At 41.3% G+C, this 23,172-nt stretch overlaps 1 protein-coding gene across 1 annotated transcript in view; it reads right to left on the minus strand.

Moving 5' to 3' along the window:
• Nucleotides 1–23,172, minus strand: part of GREB1L (GREB1 like retinoic acid receptor coactivator) — a 158,256-nt gene that overhangs the window by 33,729 nt on the left and 101,355 nt on the right. The window contains exons 9-15 of the mRNA XM_053396415.1: nt 17,180–17,311; nt 14,843–14,980; nt 13,465–13,611; nt 11,244–11,381; nt 7,289–7,474; nt 4,531–4,854; nt 1,810–1,938 (exon numbers count right to left, since the gene is read on the minus strand). Coding sequence (XP_053252390.1) covers nt 1,810–1,938; nt 4,531–4,854; nt 7,289–7,474; nt 11,244–11,381; nt 13,465–13,611; nt 14,843–14,980; nt 17,180–17,311 — 1,194 coding nt within the window. The remainder of the gene's footprint in view (nt 1–1,809; nt 1,939–4,530; nt 4,855–7,288; nt 7,475–11,243; nt 11,382–13,464; nt 13,612–14,842; nt 14,981–17,179; nt 17,312–23,172) is intronic.

Below are 23,172 nucleotides of genomic sequence, written 5' to 3' on the forward strand. Positions count from 1 at the left end.
AAAGGTTAAAAGGCAACCAGAGCTGTCCAATCTGCTCTTTTAACATCAGTGGTTAGGTCATATAATAAGTAACATTTGCAATGGAATTGATGGAATTGCTTTGTGATGGTTCTGTTTCTTCTTCACAAGCAGGTTCCAGAATTAGTGCTGAGAAGACTGCTCCCACTCTGAGTTATACCCTACATATTTCCACTAGGTTCAAGCTTATATTCTATGCTTTTTAAAATCCCAACAAAACCACTGGGAGAGTTCATCCAGATGGAGGCATCACAAAAATGCAGATTATGCTAAATTCTATTTCCCCTTTTCACTAATGGGCTGAATGATGGTTCAGTCAAGACAAGAGAAAGCTATTTACAGTGGAGGACTTGAGAGAATGGCTAGCTGGTGAAGTCCTTGCGGTAGACTGGCTCATTCTCTCCACTAAGGAAAAGAATCTTCTCTACACTTCTCTAAAGATGTCTGTTCCCACATGAACCTGCTGAAATGCTGAGATCAACTTCAAGAGCCCATCTCCAAGGACTGCCCACCTCTGGAACTGAGGCAAGTGACAACAGGAGAAAGGGTATTTTTAGAAATCCTGAAATGAATCGGTTTCTTTTATTTGTATAGGACTTTTAACTTGTTTCAGTGCTGTTTCTTTCTAGGCTTTTAGTTGTTCTTGTTTGTAGCTGCTGATTTTTCTATTGGTTTTACTTATAAACTGTGAGTTGCTCTGAAAATGTTAAATATTTTTAAATCAAACAAAACAAATTAAGCAAACTATTGGGCTTGACATCGCTCTAAAGTGTCTCAGTTTGCTTCCATGACACAGAATGCCTTTTATAAGCTTTGGTTGATTGACGGTTGTGCTAGAAGAGAGAGACCTGGGTATTGGCCTTGGAGACCAGACTCTATACAGGGCATTCTTTGAAAACTGTCCAGAAACTTCAACCGATGCCCATTTGTTAATAGGTGTGAGCTATTGAGAACTTCTCACGCTAGCTCTGAAAAATTTCCATTTGCTACCAGTTTATTTCCAATCACCATTCAAAGTGCTGATTTTGCTCAGTTAAACCCAACATGGCTTGGGGCCTCAGCTATCTCAGGAAATTTAGTTTCCCATATGAAGCCCACAATTTAGCATTTTTAAGAACTGCCAATGAGGCTCTGCTCCAAATGCCTTATTTCCAAGGACTGGGACTTACTTCCACTAAGAGCAATTATTTTTGTTTGTGGCTCCTGAGCTGTAGAACATATTTCCTGGAGAGATCTTCTATATGTTCTTCCTTGGACTCATTTTGAAACAAAGTGAAAGCGTTTTTTTTCTTCCAGCCACTTGGGATTTCCCTGGAAGTATGCTTTTAATGTTGGCTTCTCCACCCCCACTAAACCATTTTATAATGTTAAATTTTCAAATTGCCTTAAAATGGCTCTAATTGCTTTAAAATTTGCCTTGGGGACATATGATGTAGAAATGTGGTAAACAAACGAAACTCAACCCCTCTAATGTTGTGGTTGCTCCAGTCTAGAAAGCGGCAGTGAATGCCAATGATTAATGTTAAATGAAACAGGAGGGGGAGCCCTCACTTCATAAAACAAGCATTAGGAGGCAAGAGATGCTTTTAAGCTGAGGATGGGGAATAATATTATCTGCTCGCTTCCTTGTATGTTGGCCTCCTATATTATACATCTACCTCCTATACTAAACGTTGAGCTTTCCTGACTCAAGAGATCTCAAAAACTCTACTATTATTATCTTATATGAGAGAGAGAAATGGACAGATCTTTAAATCAAAGAAGTAACAACAGGAATTTTAATTCACTCACCTAAAGATGTGTTTTTGAAATGTGACGCCAGATAACTAACTTTTCCCGTAATGAGCTCATAACTGATTTCCTTTAGAAACTCACTGGTAGTAAGCATACTCTCTGCTAGAGCTCTAGACTGATACTGACCTAGAGAACAGAAAGGGAAGAATCACAGGATGTTGTTTGATACAATGGTACTGCCTTCATAAAGAACATTGTGTGTCACAGCTCCAGTCTTAATGATCTATAAGCAGTTTTAGCCTAGAACGTTTTAGCCTAGAACCCCAAATGCATGACCTTCAATGACTCCCCTTCATGTATTTAGATCCTTGTGCATCTGTCTGAACTTCTATCCAAGCATTTAAAAAGCCCCTGTACATAAGAATAAAAACAGTTGTACATCATTTTACTACACAATAAGTGGCCTGGGTAGCTCAGTCAGTACAGCATGAGAGTCTTAATCTCACGGTCATGGGTTTGAGTCTCATCCTGGGGAAAAGATTCCTGCATTGCAGAGTGCTGGACTAGATGACCCTTGTGGTCTCCTCCAACTCTATTATTCAATGGCAGGAGCTGATACGCAAATGTTGTTTTTAACAGGTATCCGTCATACCTAATGGTAGTTCATATTTTGAAACAGAAAAAATCTCATTAGTAAGAAATATTTCCTGATGTGCAAATGGTGGTCTCAGTCCCACAACTACTCTCAACTTATTCAGATCTTCTTCTTTGTACTTTTTTGTGCTTTGGAAATGTTATGTACTAAGCTTGGCTCCTAGAACAATAGGCAGGTAGGATCCTAGAATGCAACAACTGATTGGCTTGCAGGAGAAGACCAATCAGGCTCCAGGAGGGAAGCAGAATCAGCCAATCAGACGGGACTCATTGTGTAAATAATGTATATAAAAGCCTGAGGTTTGTGGGGAAATTCAATCACTGTTTTACAAGCTGCAATAAAGAGCATGAAATCACTTCAGGACTCTGAGTATATTTCAGGAAATATTTGTATTTCTGGAGTTGGAGCCATAGAAATGTCTGCAGAAGTGGGTGGGAATAATTTGATTGGCATGAGAGTGCTGAGGAGGACAGAAGCCCTGAAAATCAGACATGGTATTCCACCCCTTCTGCAAGCCCTAAAACACAGAGTCTTTAAAACAGAGAAGAAAAAAGAAAAAAAGGCACATAGGGTGTACTTTCCCAATATTGCTGGAATGTGTACATGCAAGAATTAGACTGCAAGTGTTAAGAGCACTCACATTAGTATTAGAAAAGTGCATTTCTGAATATCCACGTCTGGAATGCAAATATAACAACAAGGGCTGGAATATGCAGTCAATTAAAAAATTAGTTCACTCCTACATTAACAGCAATCATACATGCACATATTTAGTGTAAGGGAGGTTCAAAGGTGCATTTAATGCCATGTGAAAAAGGCTGCATATCTGCCAAAAACAGCATTTTAAGTTCCAGAGATAACAGCACAATATCCCGTCACAAATTTAGTATTATGTGAGCAAGTGCTTCCCTCCACTGAGAGGGGAAGGGAGCATTGAGTAGAAGGAGCAACAAGAGAGTGCATTTTCACATCAATTCAGCACATCATTTGCCTGCTGTTCCTCAAGGTCAGGCTGGCCCCTGAATCCTGTGAGTGCTCTTCTTGTTAAAAGAAGTCACACAGAGGAATAACTTGCTCATAAAGAGCAGAGAAGCCAAGTAAACACAAAAGAATAACTATGTATATAACCGTAATGTCAGACAAAATTGTCTGCATTAAAAAGGTGGGCTTTTTTTAAGGGTACAAATTAATCTCTCTCAAACTGGAATTTCTCTTAAACAAGACATTTATGGAAGATATTTGCCTGGCATTCAGTATTATGCAAGGAAATAAATAAATAACCTTAACCTATTATCAGAGCTGAGCTGAAACTCTATAACCAGTTTTGGTTTAGATTTTGTTTTGTTTTGTTTTCAAAAAGCACCTCTGATTTTCATCAACATTTTAAATAGATTTTAAAATTGTGTTACATAATTTCCAAGCAAGTATCATTCCTAAAAAAGGTGCCCAATCTTATAATATTTAAAGGCTATTCTGTAGGATGTTCCCAAGTTCTGGAAAATGATACTGTATTCCAGTGGTTGCTGCCACGATACCCACAAAGATTTTCATAGATACCCCAGTCTCTCAGCTTTCATTTTTTAAAAAGGCAAGTCTCTAGCCCTCCTAGAAACAAGGTTATGGGGCAAAATGTGCTGGTACCTTCTCTATTTTTCTAGAAAAAGAGGTGCCAAAACTCACCATTAACACCTCCCTTGTTCTCTTATAATGGCAATGGCGCCCACCTGAGAGGTGCAACATGCTGATGACTTCACTAATACCGTTTTTGGGTGGCTGTGCACAAATCAATATATACCGCAAATGAATTAAAGACAAACTTATCTGGCTCAAAATGGAAGTGGTTACAACCCAAGGGTGAGAAACACCCCAATTCCAAAGATTAAAGAGATACACACTAACAAAAGGGATACTGAAATTGAGAATGCTGGGTAGAAATACTATCAATGAATAAATAAGCCAAACAGTGCATGTTTATCCATGTTAACATTGTGCCTGTGTCTTCACTCTTCAAGAGATCTCCAAGAAACACCTGCATTCCGTTTTGCCAGTGAAATCCGGTTGTTAACAAGGCATCACCTTACCAAAGTTGTATCTATATTGTTTTATGGGGGAAAGGTACCCACCTAAAACTACCACACAGAATTCGTTCCCTCTGGTCTTTGATGCGCAGATGGCAACAACATAATCTGGCAGCCTTTGTTGGTGTTTCATTTCACTGAGAGATCGCAGTGTTTCTGAAATACCTTCGGCCAGGGAATTCTGAGTAACCACTACATGCACCATTTCCTGGGAGACGCTGGCAATTAGCCTGGCAAGCCACGGGAGTTGAGCTGGCAACAAGATGCCCTGAGCACTCGTTTGTTGGGACTGCTCTCTCACAGTAAACTCTTGCATAGCTTTCAGTACGATCTGTTCAAATTCTTCCCTGAGTGGTATTTTATCAGGACCTGTAATTTTTGATAAATTAAATGATCAAAATAGGTAATCAAAAAGTCTCTTCCTGTGGTAGGAGGAGAGGATATATTGTTTTGATATTATCCCTCCTCACTCACGCTAGTGAGGAAACAGCAGAGCACATTCCCTTTGCAACTTATTGGAAGCAAGTTGATTATTCGTTAGAATCCTTTAATTAAGCAATCCAGTCTGGCTTGTCCTGTCTAGATTGTTCCTGGTGAGTTTCCCCTTTTATTTCCATCTTAAAACAATAATAACACAACACAGTCATCTTTAAAAGTAAGAATAAAGTTTTACTCACATTCAGTTCACAGCAGTAAGCTGAAGGCAGGCTTTATCTTGTGGTTACAGTGAAAAGAAGTCTGAGTTACATCTCAGACTTCCTGCTTGTGAAGATTGAGCTATGCGCTGGCTAAGAGCCAGGAGAGAGAGTGAGAGAGTCCAAGAGAGAGATGGTTGCTGGGCCAGCCCTTTTATCTGGTCAGCTTGGGTCACGTCCATCTACCTGGTCACACACAGAGGTAAGAAGCTCCAGAGCAGGTATATCAGTAAGTCCTCCCTCTCTGGAGCCACATTCCCCTGTGTGTCCTTTCTAGGCAACAGAAAAATGTTGTACCTGACTGCTCTAGTAATCATACATCCCACACTTCCATCAGACTGTCTCATTCAATTACTAGGGAAGTGTGCTGAGATATCTAAAAGCACAGGACTCAAAGCACAAAGTTGGCCACAGCAAACATCTCCAGTTTTGTTTTGTTTTTTAAAGAACATGGATACAATAAAATTAAAGGCAAAAAGTGGCTGGCACAGATTATTACCTCAGTGGGGGGAAATATGCAGACTTCTCTCCTGCAACCTGTAGCTTGGCTTTGATTGCAACAGTTTCAAAAGGACCTTTTTATGCAAGCCCCTTTAAGCAGGTGGCACAAAGCAGTTTGGGTTGCAAGGGGTGATAACGACCTCTAATGAGTGCAGAATTGCTTGGTGGATGGTTAGAGCAGAAGGCCTTTCACTTCCTTCAATTTTGTCAACTCTATGACAATGTTATTTTAGGCACCAGAGACAAGGCAGTTGGAGATCGTGAGGGAAGCAAGCAACTGTTCCACAGGCCTAAAGCATTAGCACTAATCAGAAGTGGGATTCTGTAGTGCTCACATTTTTGTTGCTGATGCGCTGAAGGATGGAGGAGGCAACCACATTCTCTTTTCATCTCATTCAACATTCACTCAAAAGAAAAGCAAGAGATGTAAGAGGGAAAGACACACTTTCCTCAGCCGATCTGTTTGTCTGTCAGGAGACTTGCCTCATGCTTGACAGTCATACATTACAGCCATTACAGCCTCCATGTGGAACTGGGCAAAACTCATACAAGTGTGCTTCATGTAGGGGTTGTTTGGCTCATTAGCTTCTTACAGCACTGAGGTCCAGTAAGGTATTAGGGTTGATAGCATTGAAAGCAGAAGGATTAATAGAGTTGTACTCCCCCTGTCTGACAGAGGTGATCCATCAGGGCAGGCATGTCCCAAGTCATGTGCTCCTTCGGGGGGGGGGCTGTGCTGCTTTGCTGGTAGCCTCCCCCCTTCCTTGACACCTCAGGGAAGGCTTGGGAGTTCTCGGGCTGCTTGTGGGGGGGGGGAGCCACAGTGCTTTGCTGGCAGCCTCCCCCCCTTCCCCTTTTGTTTTGACAGCTCAGGGAGGCTTGGGAGTCTTGTGGGGAGGGGGGACAGCACGCCATTGTCACGCACCCACAATGGTTCTCCTGGGCATCTGTTTCAGCAGCAATACCGCAAGGTTCCAAATATAAGCCGCACTTTAACTTTTCACAATCGGAATTTGGGGGGAAAGTGTGGCTTATATTTGGGGCAATATGGTAGTAAGCAGCTGTATTGGATTCTTACCTTACAAATTCTGAACATTTCATAAGGACAGTAAGTTGCACTGACACAGGAGAAGCATGTGCTTGTCTTAGTCCATCCTGTTTTCCTACCTTCCCTCTCTCCAAAATCCCTATGTGACTACATAGGAATGGCAGGAGATAGAGAAGATTCTTAATCTTCCCATAGTTAATTGTGCGTTGCTTACTATTTAAACAATAGGTGTTGCTTTCACATAAATGGTTGTTTGCTGTTCCTAAAACAATAGCTACAAACTACAGCTATAAGCCTTTCTGAATGAAAAGGATTTGCTGTAACTGAAGGTTTAACCAAAGCAAATGTGAGATTTTAATAGCAGGATAAAAAAGGGAGGTACTCTGAAAAGGGTAGCAGAGTGACCAACTTCTAAAGATCCAGCAATTTTAAATTTACTTTTTGGAGCACTGAGCATAGAAGTCTTTTAACATACAAAAACAAGTAGCAGAAGGTTTATCACTAGCAAAAACAGTGATTTGTTACACACACACACACACAGACACTTGTAATGACTTACCTAGTCGGACAAGATACTGTATTGTTAAAATAATCATGTTTTCCACACTTAGTAACTGACTCCCAGTCAAACCAAAAAGTTCCAAATCTTTGCTTTCCAGCTGAGGCATCTTGTAGCAATTCACTAGCAAGGGGCTTACTACAATATCTCCAACATTCCCATAGAAATAAGGTAAAGTGCCATAACCTTAAAAAAAAAAAAAAACAAAGACAAAAACTCTAATCAAGTTGTTTCAAAACAATTTTGCAATAACGGAAATTTATTCAAAGCGATATTATTATAACTAATAAAAGAAGGGATGATGGCCTAGTGGCCCTCTGGATCCCTCCAATGTGGTGAAGAGGCTTTAAACTTGGTGAGAAAAGTCTTTGAATCCTTGCATCTCAGGGCCAAACTCCACATTTTTTAAAGTAAGATAAGCCATAAAGTGTGGGAGGTTTTGGGGTTTTTTTAAACACAACTTGCCAGTGTGGGAGTTAGGGGCTTTTTACGTCTGTGGTTAGCATGGGGGGGGGGAGTGCGCTTCCATCAAGGTGACTGGGTTCCCTCCCCCCAATGCAAATTTCAGTCATAGAGTCCGATTTGGATTGGGTCTACAGCAAGAAGTAAGGCTCTTACCCTGCATGTGAAGGTCCCAATTCAGATCAAGGGCCCCATGCTAGCAATTTGTAAAAAACAAATTGCTGTACTTAAAGGCGGAGCTATGTAGCTAATGTAATATGAAGTTTAGCCCTTAGAATATGCACAATGAATGCAGTGTCCTACTGAATAAGCCAAAGGCCTATTTAATCCACTCTCCCCCCCCCCCCACTGGGCAATCAGATGTCATGGTACACCCAGTAGAGCAACAGCACTCTACTTCTCGCAGGAAGAGAGACACATATCATTATTTTGCCCCAAAACAAAATGTGCTTAACCATAGGCGTAGCCAGTATTTTTGTTAGGGAGGGCCAGGATTTTTGTTATAGAGGGGGCAGAACTGATGTGATTGGTCAAGTTAGTTAAGTATTTCTACTGTTTTACTTGATCTGTGGGGGCAACTGCCCCCCTGCCCATCCTTGACTATGCCCATGTGCTTGACAGTCCTTCTGAAACCACATTTTAAGCCTTTTAACATGTGCCTAATTCTTCCAGAAGTGTTGTGGGAATGTCGCCAAAAATGCAGTATGGAAAAAAATGAATATATGTAACTAGTGGACAAACTACACCTTATATGCCAGCATATGTGAGGAAGCCCCTCAGTGCAGCTTTGAGAAGGTGCAGTTTAACTTTTTCGCAGCTGTCTCCCACCCCTGCAATATGAGGGAAGGGAACTCAGATGTTGGCATCCATCTGTCATGAGAGGCAATGGAATGAATGCGCCTCTGGGGGCGAAGTCAAATCACGGCATTAGCAGAACCAAAGTGATCTCCTTGGGGAGCAAGCCTGGGCAGTGTGTCTGGAGGTTCTGGGCTGCCCAGATGACAAGACCCCAGTCTCGGCCTTACTGAAACTGGTCAGGCCCAACACAACTGAAGGCTTGCCTCATTTAAAAGGTAAAGGAAAAGGACCCCTGACAGTTAAGTCCAGTCGCAGACGACTCTGGGGTTGCAGCGCTCATCTCACTTTACAGGCCGAGGGAGCTGGCGTTTGTCCACAGACCGTTTTTCCGGGTCATGTGGCCAGCATGACTAAGCCGCTTCTGGCGAACCAGAGCAGTGCACGGAAACGCCACTTACCTTCCCGCCAGAGAGGTACCTATTTATCTACTTGCACTTTTTGGCGTGCTTTCGAACTGCTAGGTTGGGAGGAGCTGGGACCGAGCAATGGGAGCTCACTCCGTCGCGGGGATTTGAACCACCAACCTTCTGATCAGCAAGCCCAAGAGGCCCAGTGGTTTAGACCACAGCGCCACCCGCGTCCCTGCCTCATTTAAAAACATGAGTTAAAATATTGTAACAGCAGTATTGGTACTGTTCTGTTGGTTACTATTTCTATGCCCAAGCCTGGAATCCTAGCTCCATAAACTTCCCATGCTAACAGTAGAGCTCAGTCTGCAGGGTCACAACACACCCAGAAGGCCTCAAGCTCAGTGGTAGAACCCATGATTTGTCTGTACAAGATCCCAGATTTGATCCCCAGCATTCCCAGATAGATTCAACACTGAGCTAGATGTACTAATGATTTGATGTAGAGATGTGACCCACTGTGAGACAATTTCCTATACTCCTATGCCACACCTAATTCTTTTTCAGAATATTTCTTGGTGCAGAGTGTGCTTCTTTGGTTCTTTAATGGCCATAATTTTTGACATAGGGTACGCCTTTATTCCTTTATTCCTGTTGTGACTATTTTGCTCAAGGAAAACACCGCATTGCTCAGCTGAAAGCTGGAATGGCAAGTTTTAGGCAAAGTTTTGACAGCCCTCAGGTGCTTACTTATAACCTCTTCCAGTGTTGGCAAGTTTCTATAGTTCTCTTTGCACTCTACAGGGCCAAGTCAACATCAATGTCTTGCCAATAAGTGTTCCAGCCTAACAGGGGTTGCCCATGTCTGCCATTTGATGTGTCAAAGTGAAACCCCACAGGCAAGAAGCAAGCAACTGGTTTGTCCACTTGGCTCTTAAAAGAAAATAAGTAACTAGAGGAAATTTTTATCTTCACCCTCACCCAATTTAGCAATGAAACTGACTAAACACAGAAGCTGCCAGCCAGGTTCTGCTTGCAACCAAGGACCCTAGCCTTGGAAGAGCTCCCGCCACTTCATGGGAGACGTTTGCTTGGGCAATGACCAAGCAATGTTTGCTCAGGCATACTGCCAGGGGAAAATCAGTTATAATGAGGTGCTCCCTCTCTAGCTTGCAAAACCCAGAAGCAGAGCTCTGATCAAGGATATCAGTGGGAATGTGATGCAGGATGCATGCAACAGCATGCCAGAAAAAACAGTTGGCATGGACACACTTTTAAGAAGTTTAACAAGTGAGAAACCTGGACATAATTTTGAACAACCTAATTCACAACTGCAAAAAAGAAAGAAAAAACCACCACCAGAAAGATAACAGGGCCATTAAACTAATCACATTTAAAAGGACTACATTTCCCCTGAAGTAAAGAGGGGAGGAAGGGATGTGAGTGAGCCGAAGACACTTTGCAGTTGACATTTCCAAATTAAATAATACAACAAAGTGGGCCCAATAGGGTCACATGCACAATGTATAAAGTACATGGCTTCCACTGAAGAATTCTGGGAAACGTAATTAACCTTATGCATAACTACAATTTACAGCACCCTTAAAAACTGCAGTTCCAAGGATTCTTTGTAGGAAGCCATATGCTTTAAATGTATGGCATGAATGTAAAAGGTATTAAACTCTTAATGGCAGTCATCTACATTTAACTAGGCAACATCCTATAAGAAGGAGTTGGAGTATTTTATACAAGTACACTTTTTAAAAAATATCAATTTTTTCATTTAGTTGTTTTCAATTTTTTCATTTAGCAAATTAAGGTTTGAGAGCATCAAAAAGTAAGAGTTGGGTTTAAGTTAGTTCCTCTTTTGATTCTTACGTTGCAGCTTAATGCTGCTTTTCAATTATTAAATTATCTGCTAATTAAAGCACAGTTCTGATGTCAAGGATAAATTATCTCACAGGCTACACAAATAGCTTATTTCCTTTAGTTCCTCACTCAAGAGCCAAATATGACGCACAGATAGCCTCTTTCACGTTAGGCTTCAGCAATGGGTTTCAAATGATAAAACATTCTTCAGTTAACACAGAACATCCCTGGGATGACACATTTGGAATCCTTGGAAATGGTCTGGCTCCTTTCCAGCAAGAAAAAGGAGTGAACTGGATTCTTACTGTGTTTCACAGATGAATAACTGCAATATTTAGATTTCAAAAGTGTGTGTTTTTAATAAACAAAAAACCCCAAAACATAACATCAGATGGTTTTATTTCATATTCTGAGCTTACCTATCAGTATTACTGGCCTGACTCCTGAGTTATTCAGCAGATTTTCAGGAACTATTACAGTCTCCCCTGCAGGGATGGGCTGAGGCTGTAAAATTCCAGTTAACATTGATTGAGGAACTGGGACTGACAAAAGAGGCTCTATAAAATACAGAAGGGGAAAGAAAACTCCCATTACTAAAAGACTCATACTGTGATTTGGCCCTACGAACAATTTAAGGGGAAAGAAAACCCCTCCCATTTCCACTGATCATTAATCACAATAAAATTCAAAACACTTCTGCGTTTCCTCTAGCAGCTATAACAAATTTAAATAAAGAACCAAATACCCTTCCTTAACTCCACCCCATAAAACAAATGACCGTTTTCTATATATATAAAAAAGGAGTTAGTGTATTGTTTGTAGCTAAGGGTGAGGGGGGGACTAAAGGGGCCAAAGAGGAATATGCATCTTCTTACAAAGCCAGGTGCTGGGCTAGGAGCTGTTCACTGGGGCCACCTTTTACGGCTACCTGTCAGCATAAAGAAAGGATGAGAGTCCATGCTAACCTATGACTGATGACATGCTGATTAGAGAACTAAACACAGTCTGCCAATTGAATATTGGTTTACATTATTCTGAAATCACAAACATTAAAATTAAGCTTTCCTCAGGAAGGAGCCACAGTGGTTTTTAAAGTAAAAGAAGACCCCAAATGCATCTTAAGAACTAGATATAATCCTTATATTTTATGTAATTGTAAGGCTTCCCTAATGATCTGCAGTAATCTAGAAGTTGCTCAAAGGTAAAACAAGGTTGCTGTTTTGAAGCTACAGGTATCTTCCTTGATTTATACAAGGGTTTTTAATCAACCAGGAAATGGATTATTTAAAATTAATACCCTCTTAGTATGGACTAGTGTTATCCATTATCAACATACTTCAAAGTTATCCCACAGAAATGAGGGAATGGCTTGAGCCTTCTCATTTTCTCTGTATAGCAGAATTTAAATCCCATGTGTGCCCATAAGGTGCATGATATTCAACTAAGTCCTACTCAGAGTAGACCCATTGCAATTAATGGACCTAAGTTAGCTATGTTGGTTAACTTCACTGGATCCATTTGGAGTACAACTAACACTGATGATCACCCACTATATTTCCAAACCACAATACATGATTTGAAAAATACATATGCAATTTTACGTACATGTCAATTATGTGCAATCTGAATTTTAATATTCTAATAGAGAGAAGTGTCATTATAGAAACTCAGACTTTAAAATTACCAGCAAAAAATGGCACATGGAGCACATTTCATAGATGCACATGCATACTGGTTTTTGGAGCTGCTGAGTTGTGAATGGATTTGTACGTTGCCCCTTAGGAAGAGAAGCATGGAACTTAAACCCATATTTCCATCCAGAATGTGACTGCAACGTTCTGTTATAAAAATGCTCTTGTTAAATCAGACTGTGGTCCAGAGTACATATAAGGGTTAATAATTTTTAAATATGCCACAGATCAGAAAAACTCAAAAGACAGGGAATGCACAAGTACTAGTAATAAGTAGTGGCAGATGATGGGTGAATGACTGCATTAAAATACTGGAAGGCAGGACTATGAGACAGCTGATGTGTGCAAATATGCATGTAATTTTGCATTGGATTCAAATGGAGTATTTGACTTATAAATGCATTTAGCTTTATTGATAGCACAGTAAAGTAGTAACTACACAGAGAGGAATGCAATTTTAAAGTAATGGGCTACATCCAACTAACAAATTCATGGAATCATAGAGTTGGAAGGGACGCTGAGGGTTATCTAGTCCAAACCCCTGCAACGCAGGAATCTCAACACACAGTCCCCCATCCAATTTAAAACCATACTGGACCCTGCTTAGCTTTGCAAAGTTTTACTACTGCACTATGGAGCTAAGTTAATTGTGTCCATGGATTTCAGTGGGTCTACTCTGAACGCAAAAGACAACTGAACTTCGCCAATTATGAAGTGTTGACATTTGGGAGTAAAGTTTTCCACGTCATGGAGAAGAGGGCACGCTGACATACAGCTGGACATTGGGGGTACCCAATTATCTCATCTAATTCAATAATGTATTTGTAAATGCATTTGAAAACACTTAGTGATGGGTTTAAGCCAGGTGGGTCACAGTGCTATTAGTTCTTTTGGTTGCAGAGAAGTGAGACAAATCTAGTGTGGACAAAGGCACATCTTAGGATCTTGCCTGATCTCGGAAGAGGTCGAATGGCAGGAACAGGCACAACTAAGCCAGGAGGAGGAGGCGGCGGCGGCGGAGGAGGAGGAGCAGCTGGTGATCCAGGGGACCATCCCCGGTGTCGTTTCTTGGGGGGCCCAGAACTGGACATGGATGCTAGGTTGAAACAATGCACAAACGAAACAAAGAAGAGAGAGAGATGAGAGCTTGCGCTAATTTAAACAGAAACCCAAACAAATGTGCAACGGGAGCTTGACAATAGGTGATTTGCCCAGTAAGGTCCAGTGATCCCTTAACACTTTTAATTGCCTCAGAAATGAGCAAGTGTTCCAGTTACGGGGAACCCACAATCAGGCAAGGAGGAAAAGACAGAGCAATCCTAATTCTCACCTGGGTTTGCTCAAAGCAACAGAATCACCGCCATATATGAATGTATTTCCTGTCAGGGAAGAAGGAAGTGGAGAGTTTTTGCTCCCTTTTAAAATTTTTGCTGTGTCAGCTGTAGGCTAGCGCAGCAGAGGGACCTCAACTCTTGTTCAGAAAATGAGGTGACTTAAAAATCCGGCTGATCTTGGACTGACGCACTTTGCTTCTGAAAGGCTCCCATTTCAGGGCCTTTTACTGGTTACCACTAGAAAGAACATTGTTCATGCAAATCAGCTCAAGTCTTCTGCAGGTACAGCAGGGGCTTCCACAGCACCAGTATCCAGAGGAGGGACACTTCCACACCACTCCCTCAGCATTGCAGATCAGGGATTAGGATCACCATTAATTTATTAAATTTACATCCTGCCTTCCCACTCAAAAGCAGCCCCCCATGAAAAACATACCAAAGTGATAAAACAACCAAAGCATCTACAAACACAAAAACATTTAAGAAGCAATTCCAATACAGGTGCAGACTGGGAATGATCTGAACTTAAAGGCTTGTTGAAAAAGGAAGGCCCTCAGTAGGCACCAAAAGGACAAGCAGAGACGATGCCTGTCTAATATTTAGCAGGAGGGAATTCCAAAGGGCAGTTGCCACTTCCTGTATTGTGCTGAATGACTTCCTGATCAGGTACCATCTGGAGGCCCACTCCTGCAGAGTGTAGTGATCAGCTGGGCTTATAAGGAAAGCAACCCTCTTTTTGGATCATGCAAGGCTGGGAGGTGTGGCCACTGTAAGTGGGAGCATTGAGGGGCAGCCCAGAACATTATTACAGGCACTAAATGTCTGAAATGCCTCTTGTTTCATCCAAACAGTGTTTCTTTTGCACTCCATTCCAATATGGTGCAGCACTCTTATTCATTCAAAACTCTGATTATTTGAATGTTAACCACAGACCCACTGAGGCTATATTGAAATAATTACAAATTCAGAGGGTTTTGTGTTGTTGCTGTTTACCTGGCTCCCCAGCCGCATTGCTAGGGCCAGGAGACATCGAGTGAGGCACAGGTCGGGAGACTGTAGAGCTTATCACATTAGTCCTTCCTCCATGGTTGTTTCCACTAGCAACATCAGTGGCACGCAGAGACAGGGGAGCTGAATGTAACAAAATACAGAGTACCCATTAGGTGACTGTTGGCAAATGAACATGCATATTGAAGAACCTAGAAAGGCTACAATAAGCTGATAAAAGCAATGTGTGCACAAATTGCGCCCTATGCATTTGAACCGTTGTGTAGGGCTTCTATATTTTCTAGCATAAACTATAAAGTTAAGAACAAAGTGGGATCAGCACAATCCTATACAAGTCTACCCAAAAGTGAAATCCCACTCGGTTCAGTGGAGCTTACTCTCAGGTAAATCTGTTGGCAGTCCTAGTAAAAAGGCATCTGATCATTTTAGTTTGCCTTGACTAGATCCCCCAAGAATTGTTAGTTTTTTAAAGTGTTTTAGTCTCTTTTTATGAAACACAACTATATTTAGAGCCTTAATGACTGAAACACTATTTTCCCAGAAGGTACATTAAGTACCTGGACAAAATGCTCAGATATGAATTTGGATACACAAAAGAAATCTATGTACTAGGAAGGGGTGAAATTCATCAAGCACAGTTCTATACAGTCTTTGTTCATGTCAGAGTGCCCTGAGCAGCTAGATGCAAAAGAGGACAACACTCCTGTACCTTTAATAGTTGCCTAGGAGGAGGAATTTTCACAAGCCCTACGTGAGATTATTTATATCCATCATTTTTATCATGGGAGGGGGGTATGTCGAAGGGGAAACAGCATGGGCGTAGCCAAAGCAGCTGCCACCCTCCCCTAGATCAAGTAAAACAATATAAGTACTTAACTGACCAATCAAATTGGTTCTGCTCCCACAACAAAAATCCTGGCTACACCCATGGTAGCCTTGCATGTTTCTAGTAGGAGTAGGGCTTGATGGAGGGAGTCTGATCTCCCCACTCCTCTTTGGGATGACAGCAGTTGTTGGATGTGAAACTACGGCTTCACAAATCAGAAGGTTTTCCAACCACTGAACATTTTGGAAAGAGGGGCGATCCCGACGTGCTAATATTCTTCCAGTCATAGGATTCTGGAAGGGTCCCCTATTACAAGAATTAGCAAGCCTGATTACCAACTAAAGGTAAAGGTAAAGGTACCCCTGCCCATACGGGCCAGTTGTGTCCGACTCTAGGGTTGTGCGCCCATCTCACTTAAGAGGCCGGGGGCCAGCGCTGTCCGGAGACACTTCCGGGTCACATGGCCAGCGTGACGAAGCTGCTCTGGCGAGCGAACACCAGAGCAGCACACGGAAACGCTGTTTACCTTCCCGCTATAAAGCGGTACCTATTTATCTACTTGCACTTAGGGGTGCTTTCAAACTGCTAGGTGGGCAGGAGCTGGGACCGAAAGACGGGTGCTCACCCCGCCGCGGGGATTCAAACCGCCGACCATACGATCGGCAAGTCCTAGGCACTGAGGTTTTACCCACAGCGCCACCCGCATCCCTGATTACCAACTACTACAAACCAATTGTGGAAACCAGGTGTTTGGGCAGTGCCCATGCTGCTTTGACTTTGTGTTTTAGTTAATTTATTATTTACTAAATGAATAAATTGGTGCACAGCACTGTTAATCTGTTGATGATGAGAGTCAGATTATCAGACTAGAACTGGGAAGACCCAGGTTCAAATTCCCACTGTGATATGAAGCTCACTGAGTGGCAGTGGGCAATTCACTATGACCTGGTTCGCATGTCATGCTAAACCACATTCTGGTTCAGCAGCTTAGCCATGGTGTATTAACCATGAACAAACCATGTTTTTAAGTCACAATATGTTGTTAGTTTCTAAACATTGGCTAATGTTAACCATGGCTTAGTGTTATGTGCAAACCCGGCCACTATCTCAGCCCAACCTACATCATAGGACATTAAGATAAAAAGGGGAGATATGACACCTTCATCTCCTTGGAGGAAATGTAAATCACTGTGATCTGTATGCAGTATATAACTATTTTTGTAAACAAATACATAAACAGAATAAATAAAGGTCTCACACACATCAGTATGATTATTATGAAAATAATGTGTGGATAACAGCAACCTTTAGAGAGATATCAAACATTTGACTGTTGTGGCATCTTGTTTCAGAAAGAAAATTGCATAGCTAATAGATCTATGTTTTGAGAAAATTAACATACAACTTTATAAATTTAGGTGAATGCAAGCTGACTCCGTTTCCTCACACAGATAACTTTATATCAGCCCTCCTGAACTCAGGGAAAGACATGTTACCTGTTGCAAATGTGTTTCCTACAAGTTGTACCGGCAAAGCAAGTGGTTTCACTATGTTCTTATTCCGAGACAAATCTTGAATTCCACTTAAATTAGCAGACGAAGAGGGTGCTGGACTGAACACTGAGGAGTCTGTCAAAGAGATTGTTGAAACTACTTTACAAAATCTACATTATCTTTGAATTTTCCTAAGATGTCACTTACATGAGCTCATTGCAAATGCTGATTATTTACAAACATATCATATACTTACCGCTTATAGCACATTCAAGGCAATTGTAAACTTATAACACATTCAAGGCATTTATATTTTTTAATACTTACTATGAAAGTGGTTTAAATCCTGGAACAAGTTACTAATACATACTCTCATGTATGCAACTAAGGTTACTTCCAAGTAAGCAGTTTCATCTTTTACGAGACTTACATACAAGTCTGTATATTTCTACTCGAAAATAAGCCCCATTGCGTTAAATGGAGTTTACTCCTAGGTAAGTGGATACAAGCCTGTAAATTAAACTCATAGAGCTTGCAAGTAGGTACACTTTCCATTTATCAGATATGCAAAGCAGAAATAAATCACGAACGGCCCAATTAAATAAAGCCAAGATCAGAACTGAGTGACTCATGATCCTATAGATTTGTTGTTGTACTTGACCATAGCATATACTAACCATCTGAAAGAAAAAAATAGCTTCCAGAAACCAGAGAATTTCAGAAATAACTACCGGTATTTGCCAAAAATTACACTAGACACAGGTGTCAGATATGGTATGATATAGAGAAGGAGCACTGCCCAGGGAATGGGTGCTTATCCCACATACTTTATTCTTTGGTAGTATAGTTGCTTGTGGTGTTTCAAAAGCCTCTCTGACCAGACTAGGGTAGAACGAAAAGTTTATACAATGCTCAAAGCTACCAGAATTCAACAACTGCTGCATAAGCACAGAAAATCAACTATGAAAGCTGCACAGAAGATAAAGAGAACCTGATTCAGGAGAGTACGGAAGATTTTCATTAGTATTTGCTAGGGCCAGTAGCTTAGCTCACCCAAGTTATTTCACCAGGTTTTGGGGACATGTGCATTCCATCGAGTTCTGAACGTCAATTTAATCCCAGGATAAGCTCCTTTTAGCTTCTCTTCCCTACTGCCAGCTAGGGTTGCCATATGTCTTCTTTTCCCAGGACATGTCCTCTTTTGCATGGGTATGTAAAATGAGAGTCTGCATAGCGATTCATAATTAAAAGTAGAAGTTGGCAAATGTGTCCTCTTTTCTGCTCTTTGAAATATGGCAACCCTATCACGCACGCACCAGATTACTAGTGGTTGCTGCTGCCTCACTTGCCATAGGGGATGTCTTAGGTCATCAAGCTCAGAATCACGAAGTTGGTTCTGGGGGACTGGGAAAGCTCCAAGTTAGAGTCCACAATTATGCTGGCCATGGAGAGGGGTCTACCACCTTCTGGCAAATATGATAAACACACCCTTCCTTTCAACCTAGGAACTTAGGAGGGATCTTCCCAGGGTTGCACTAGATTTGGAGGCACTTGGGAAGCCGAAGTTGCAGCACAACTGTGTGAGGATGATTTCACACCTAGGCAGGCTTCATTTCCAAGGCGTAGTGTCACTGCAAGAACAGTCTCCAACCCAGAGAGCCACCCCTGACTTCATGATCAATTTTAGAGGTGCATTACTTGATACCAGGACTCTTATGTGGATATAAAGCACCTCAGGCAATATCCTGTTGCCCCATTTTCTCCTTTTAAAGTAAGTGATGAGCTCAATAATGCTTAGTTATCATTCAGAAGGGTGCCCCATTAACAGCAGGTAAACTGAGACATGCTCCCATTTCACGGTGATAGCCCATAATTCTTCTCCAGTCCTCTGAGTCCTTGTCAGACTCATAAGCCATCAGCAACAGAATGATTCAGTCTAATCATGATTTCCACATGGAAAGCCCTGGATAATTACGACCATAGCCTCCCCATAATTAACAGAAGCAAAACAGATTACGCAACATGCATTTAATTGGAGTGGACTTTTCCTTGAAAACAAAGCATGCTGGATTTCACTGTGCAGATGAAGAAAGTAAACAGGGCCTGTTTGTTTCAGCCTACATCAGCCCCAGTGAAAATAACCACTTAGAAAAAGCAGAAGGCAGAAATTAAATACCCCAGAGATAACACAACACTCTGAGAACAACCAGTGCAGTGCTGGGGAGGGGAAGAGAGGTAGAAGGGGGCTGTTTGCCAGCTGGAATAATGACGGTGAGGAATAGACACAGGAATTTAATATCATTTGCCAAAAGCCTGACTGCGCTATAAAACACTGATGCTTTTTGAGAACGATCAGTGCAGGGAAGCATGGCAAAGAAATTTGGAAGAGCACCCTCTTGCACTACCATATCTTCCAGAGTCACTCAATTGTGGGCTAGTATAGGGGCTTGATGGGCTGGATATATCCCATTCTGCTTGGAAAAACTAACAGCAGCATGACAAAGATCTACATATCATGGTTCCAGTCACCAAGGTAGCTAGACGCTGCAATATAAGGCAAACCAGTGGTCATATTTTTTCATATACTATACAGACTTATATAGAGAAAGTGACTAAAACGACAACAATAATCTCTGCGGGTTAGTTATATTCAGGCAACAGTCTTAACTCTGTAGCTACAAAGAAACACAACAGGAATTATGTGTAAATATAAAGCCCAATACGAAACATTTCTAAAACAGAAGCTCTCAACTTATTTTTCACTTCCCTGCCCTTCCCCTATTTCCTTTTCTGCTATGCGTTTTAGAGCGCAAGCCTTTGGGCAGAGGCCGCCTTGTTCTCAATTTCCACATTTAGTAAATTTTAGGAGCGTTAACATATAAGTGATAAAATTAAATAAATAAGAACTACAATGTTAAAAATATACAATGCTTAGAAGTTGGTTAGAAAAACAACCCTAACACACACACTGATGCACAAGCACTTGGTGTGAGGACCCCAAAAGAAAATGGTGGTTTTCATTTGAAAACATGAGTAATGTATCCAGATTCAGGGACCGGATGTTTTCATAGGACTCCTGTGCATTTTATAGTTATGTAGAAGAGGCAACAGGAACAGTTTTCTTACCCCTGCATGACAAGTTGCACCTCCAGAAATCCCCAACTGTTGGAGGAACAGGAGCCTTGTCATCTTGTACATCCTACATATATATACGTTTGCCAACCTGGTTCCCTTCAGATGTTTTGGACAACAATTCCCATCAGCCAGCTATATATCACTGTCAAAAACGAAAGTTGCAAAGTGGTATTCTGTGTACTCCAGTTCCTCCTCCTTCCTAACAGACTCATCTTGTGTATTTTCTAATCCCATTGGCCTTGTCTACAATGAGCATAGTAGAATGCACCTGAAAAAGGGAATTGATTTCAACACATGGAATCTATGAACTAGTCACCCTCCAAGTGGCCTTTTTTGTTTCTGTACTCCATTTTTTTGAATGACAAGGAACTGGCCTGAGACATTGTTAAATTCTCTTTTAGGCACCAGGCAAAGACAACTCAAACATTTGTCACTTAACTTTCTTATTCTTCTGGTCTGCTTTTGGTGAAGCTTTGATCTGACTGGCCTGGTGTGCTGGTAAAAGTGAGCTGAATTGTTTTTAAATGTGCTGTAGCTTGTTTTTTCCAGTTATGTACTGTGAGATAACATTTTTCTGTCTGTTTCCTTCAGTTTCATTTCTGCGATTGATTTAATGGTATTTTAACAAGTTATTGTTAGCTGCCTTCTGTGGCTTACTGGGGAGAAAATCAGCATACAAATGTTCTAAATAAACAAATATAAATCTCATATCCTATCAAAAGCCATGGCTCCTCAGGATTGGTGTATATAATAAAACTTGCATTTTTATTATATTAGGTGGCATTTGTATTTATTGATGAAGGTAACATGATAAGTGTCTTCATTTAAAGATTATAACTCTGGCAGGAGGTAAAAAGGGTTTGACAGCTATGACCTGACAAACAAACAGTGATCTGGAAGAACAAACCAAATGAAAATCATGAAGAGCTGATAAGGCAAAAGAAGAGCATAGAAGGTATGTTTATTGACTTGGCAGGTGTAATAAGATTACTCATTATTCTAGGTCAAGCACGTCCAACAGGTAGATCGTGATCTACTGGTAGATCACTGGACATCTGTGGTAGATCACTGGCTCCCCCCAAAGAAGCTCAACAAGTTTGACCTGAACCCCTAAAAAATAGGCTTTCCTCCTCCCCCCAAAAATCTCACCAACTTCTGCCAGAACCGCAAGAAAACGGGGCTTTCCTCCTCCCTAAAAAAAGCTGAACAACTTTGACTTGAACCCCCCAAAAAGGGGGTAGATCACTGCCAGTTGTTAACTCTGTGAGTAGACCGCAGTCTCTTGGGAGTTGGTCACCTCTGTTCTAGGTAGAATAGCTTCTCCTATGACTACATATTTCTATGCCAAGAAGCCTCAAAGCCAATATTTCTCTCTCCCTTCCCCCTGCTCTCTCTTCTCTCACACACAAAACACAGAGAAAACCTTCTTTGCATTGGGTTTGGGGCTTCTTACAGTAGAGTCACCCAGAAATAATTCCCACTGAAATCAATGGGTCTTGTTCCCAGAAAAGTGTGGACAGGGCTGTAGCCTTAATAATCTGGTCTAGAAGTTTCAAACACAATGTAAGAATGATTTACATTGCTTTAAGTGTGTCAAAATACAGACTCTTGAACCCAGTATTTTTTTATTGTTGACATCACTGGAGAAAAAATGAAGTACAGTTGTACCTCGGAAGTCGAATGGAATCCGTTCCGGAAGTCCGTTTGACTTCCAAAACTTTTGAAAACCAAATTGCGGCTTCTGATTGGCTGCAGGAAGCTGCGGAAGCCCGTCAGATGTTCGGCTTCCAAAAATAGTTCACAAACCGGAACAGTCACTTCCAGGCTTGTGACATTTGGAAGCCAAAATGTTCAGGAACTAAGCTGTTTGAAAACCAAGGTACAACTATCTTGGTTTCTGATCTTTTTGTTGGATACAGGCACAGTTACAATGTAAACCTTTATGGCCAGTGTTGTCATTGGCCCAAACCAGTCTTCCCAGGTCAGCAGGCTGGGACTGATGGGAGTTGTAGTTCCAAACATCTGGAGGGAACCAGGTTGGTTTCCTGCCATGTGGTCCCAGAACTCCTATTTGGCCAAGACATATGGTGTAGTAGGAGAAAACAAACTTTCCAGTGATTAAAAACGCCCCCTCTTCATCAGGATTCTGGCCAATAAAGAATTCAATTTACCTTCAGAGCTTATATAAATTCTACATAGACTTCAGACAATTCAATAGAACGTACCAACTCTGTTCTACCACTTAATGTTGAACTATAGGTACCCCAAAAAATAAATACATTTATATTTATTTATTGAAGCATGCCATTTAAAAATATGAGCCTGTGCAAAAGAACTCTTAACCATGGCTAACAGTTGCAGTCACTTAAATACCATTAAAGCAGGTGGGTAAAATTTGAGCTCAATAATGGAGAGGGGGAATGATGTGTGTGACCCCTTGGCCTGCTCTCAGTCTTTTAACCAAAGTTAAATGAATCATCTGCATTGGCTATATGTGGTCTTTTTAGGATAACTGAGGCTACATATACTATTTTTTATGAGACGCTGGACTCAGACACACCTTCTTCATCCTGTCTCTTTCGCCCCACACTGCATGTCAACTTTGGTGCAAAGATCCTGGCTTTTATTAAACTAGAGTTTAATACAACCAGAGGCTTAAGATTAGAGGCTGAATGCTGGTTAACCAGCACATGACAGGAGCATGGAGAGGCAGGCCAGGAGGGTAAGTGCACAACTCCAGTGCTCATTCGTAGCATTATAAAACAGTTTATGAAGCATCAGATTGTCATCCAAACAAAGCCTGCAACTCACTTTCTTTAAGACACCACTGGCAATTTAAAGGAGCCTATGAATTTATTAAA

The sequence above is a fragment of the Podarcis raffonei genome, chromosome 7 (assembly GCF_027172205.1).
Source record: "Podarcis raffonei isolate rPodRaf1 chromosome 7, rPodRaf1.pri, whole genome shotgun sequence".
Taxonomy (NCBI): domain Eukaryota; kingdom Metazoa; phylum Chordata; class Lepidosauria; order Squamata; family Lacertidae; genus Podarcis; species Podarcis raffonei.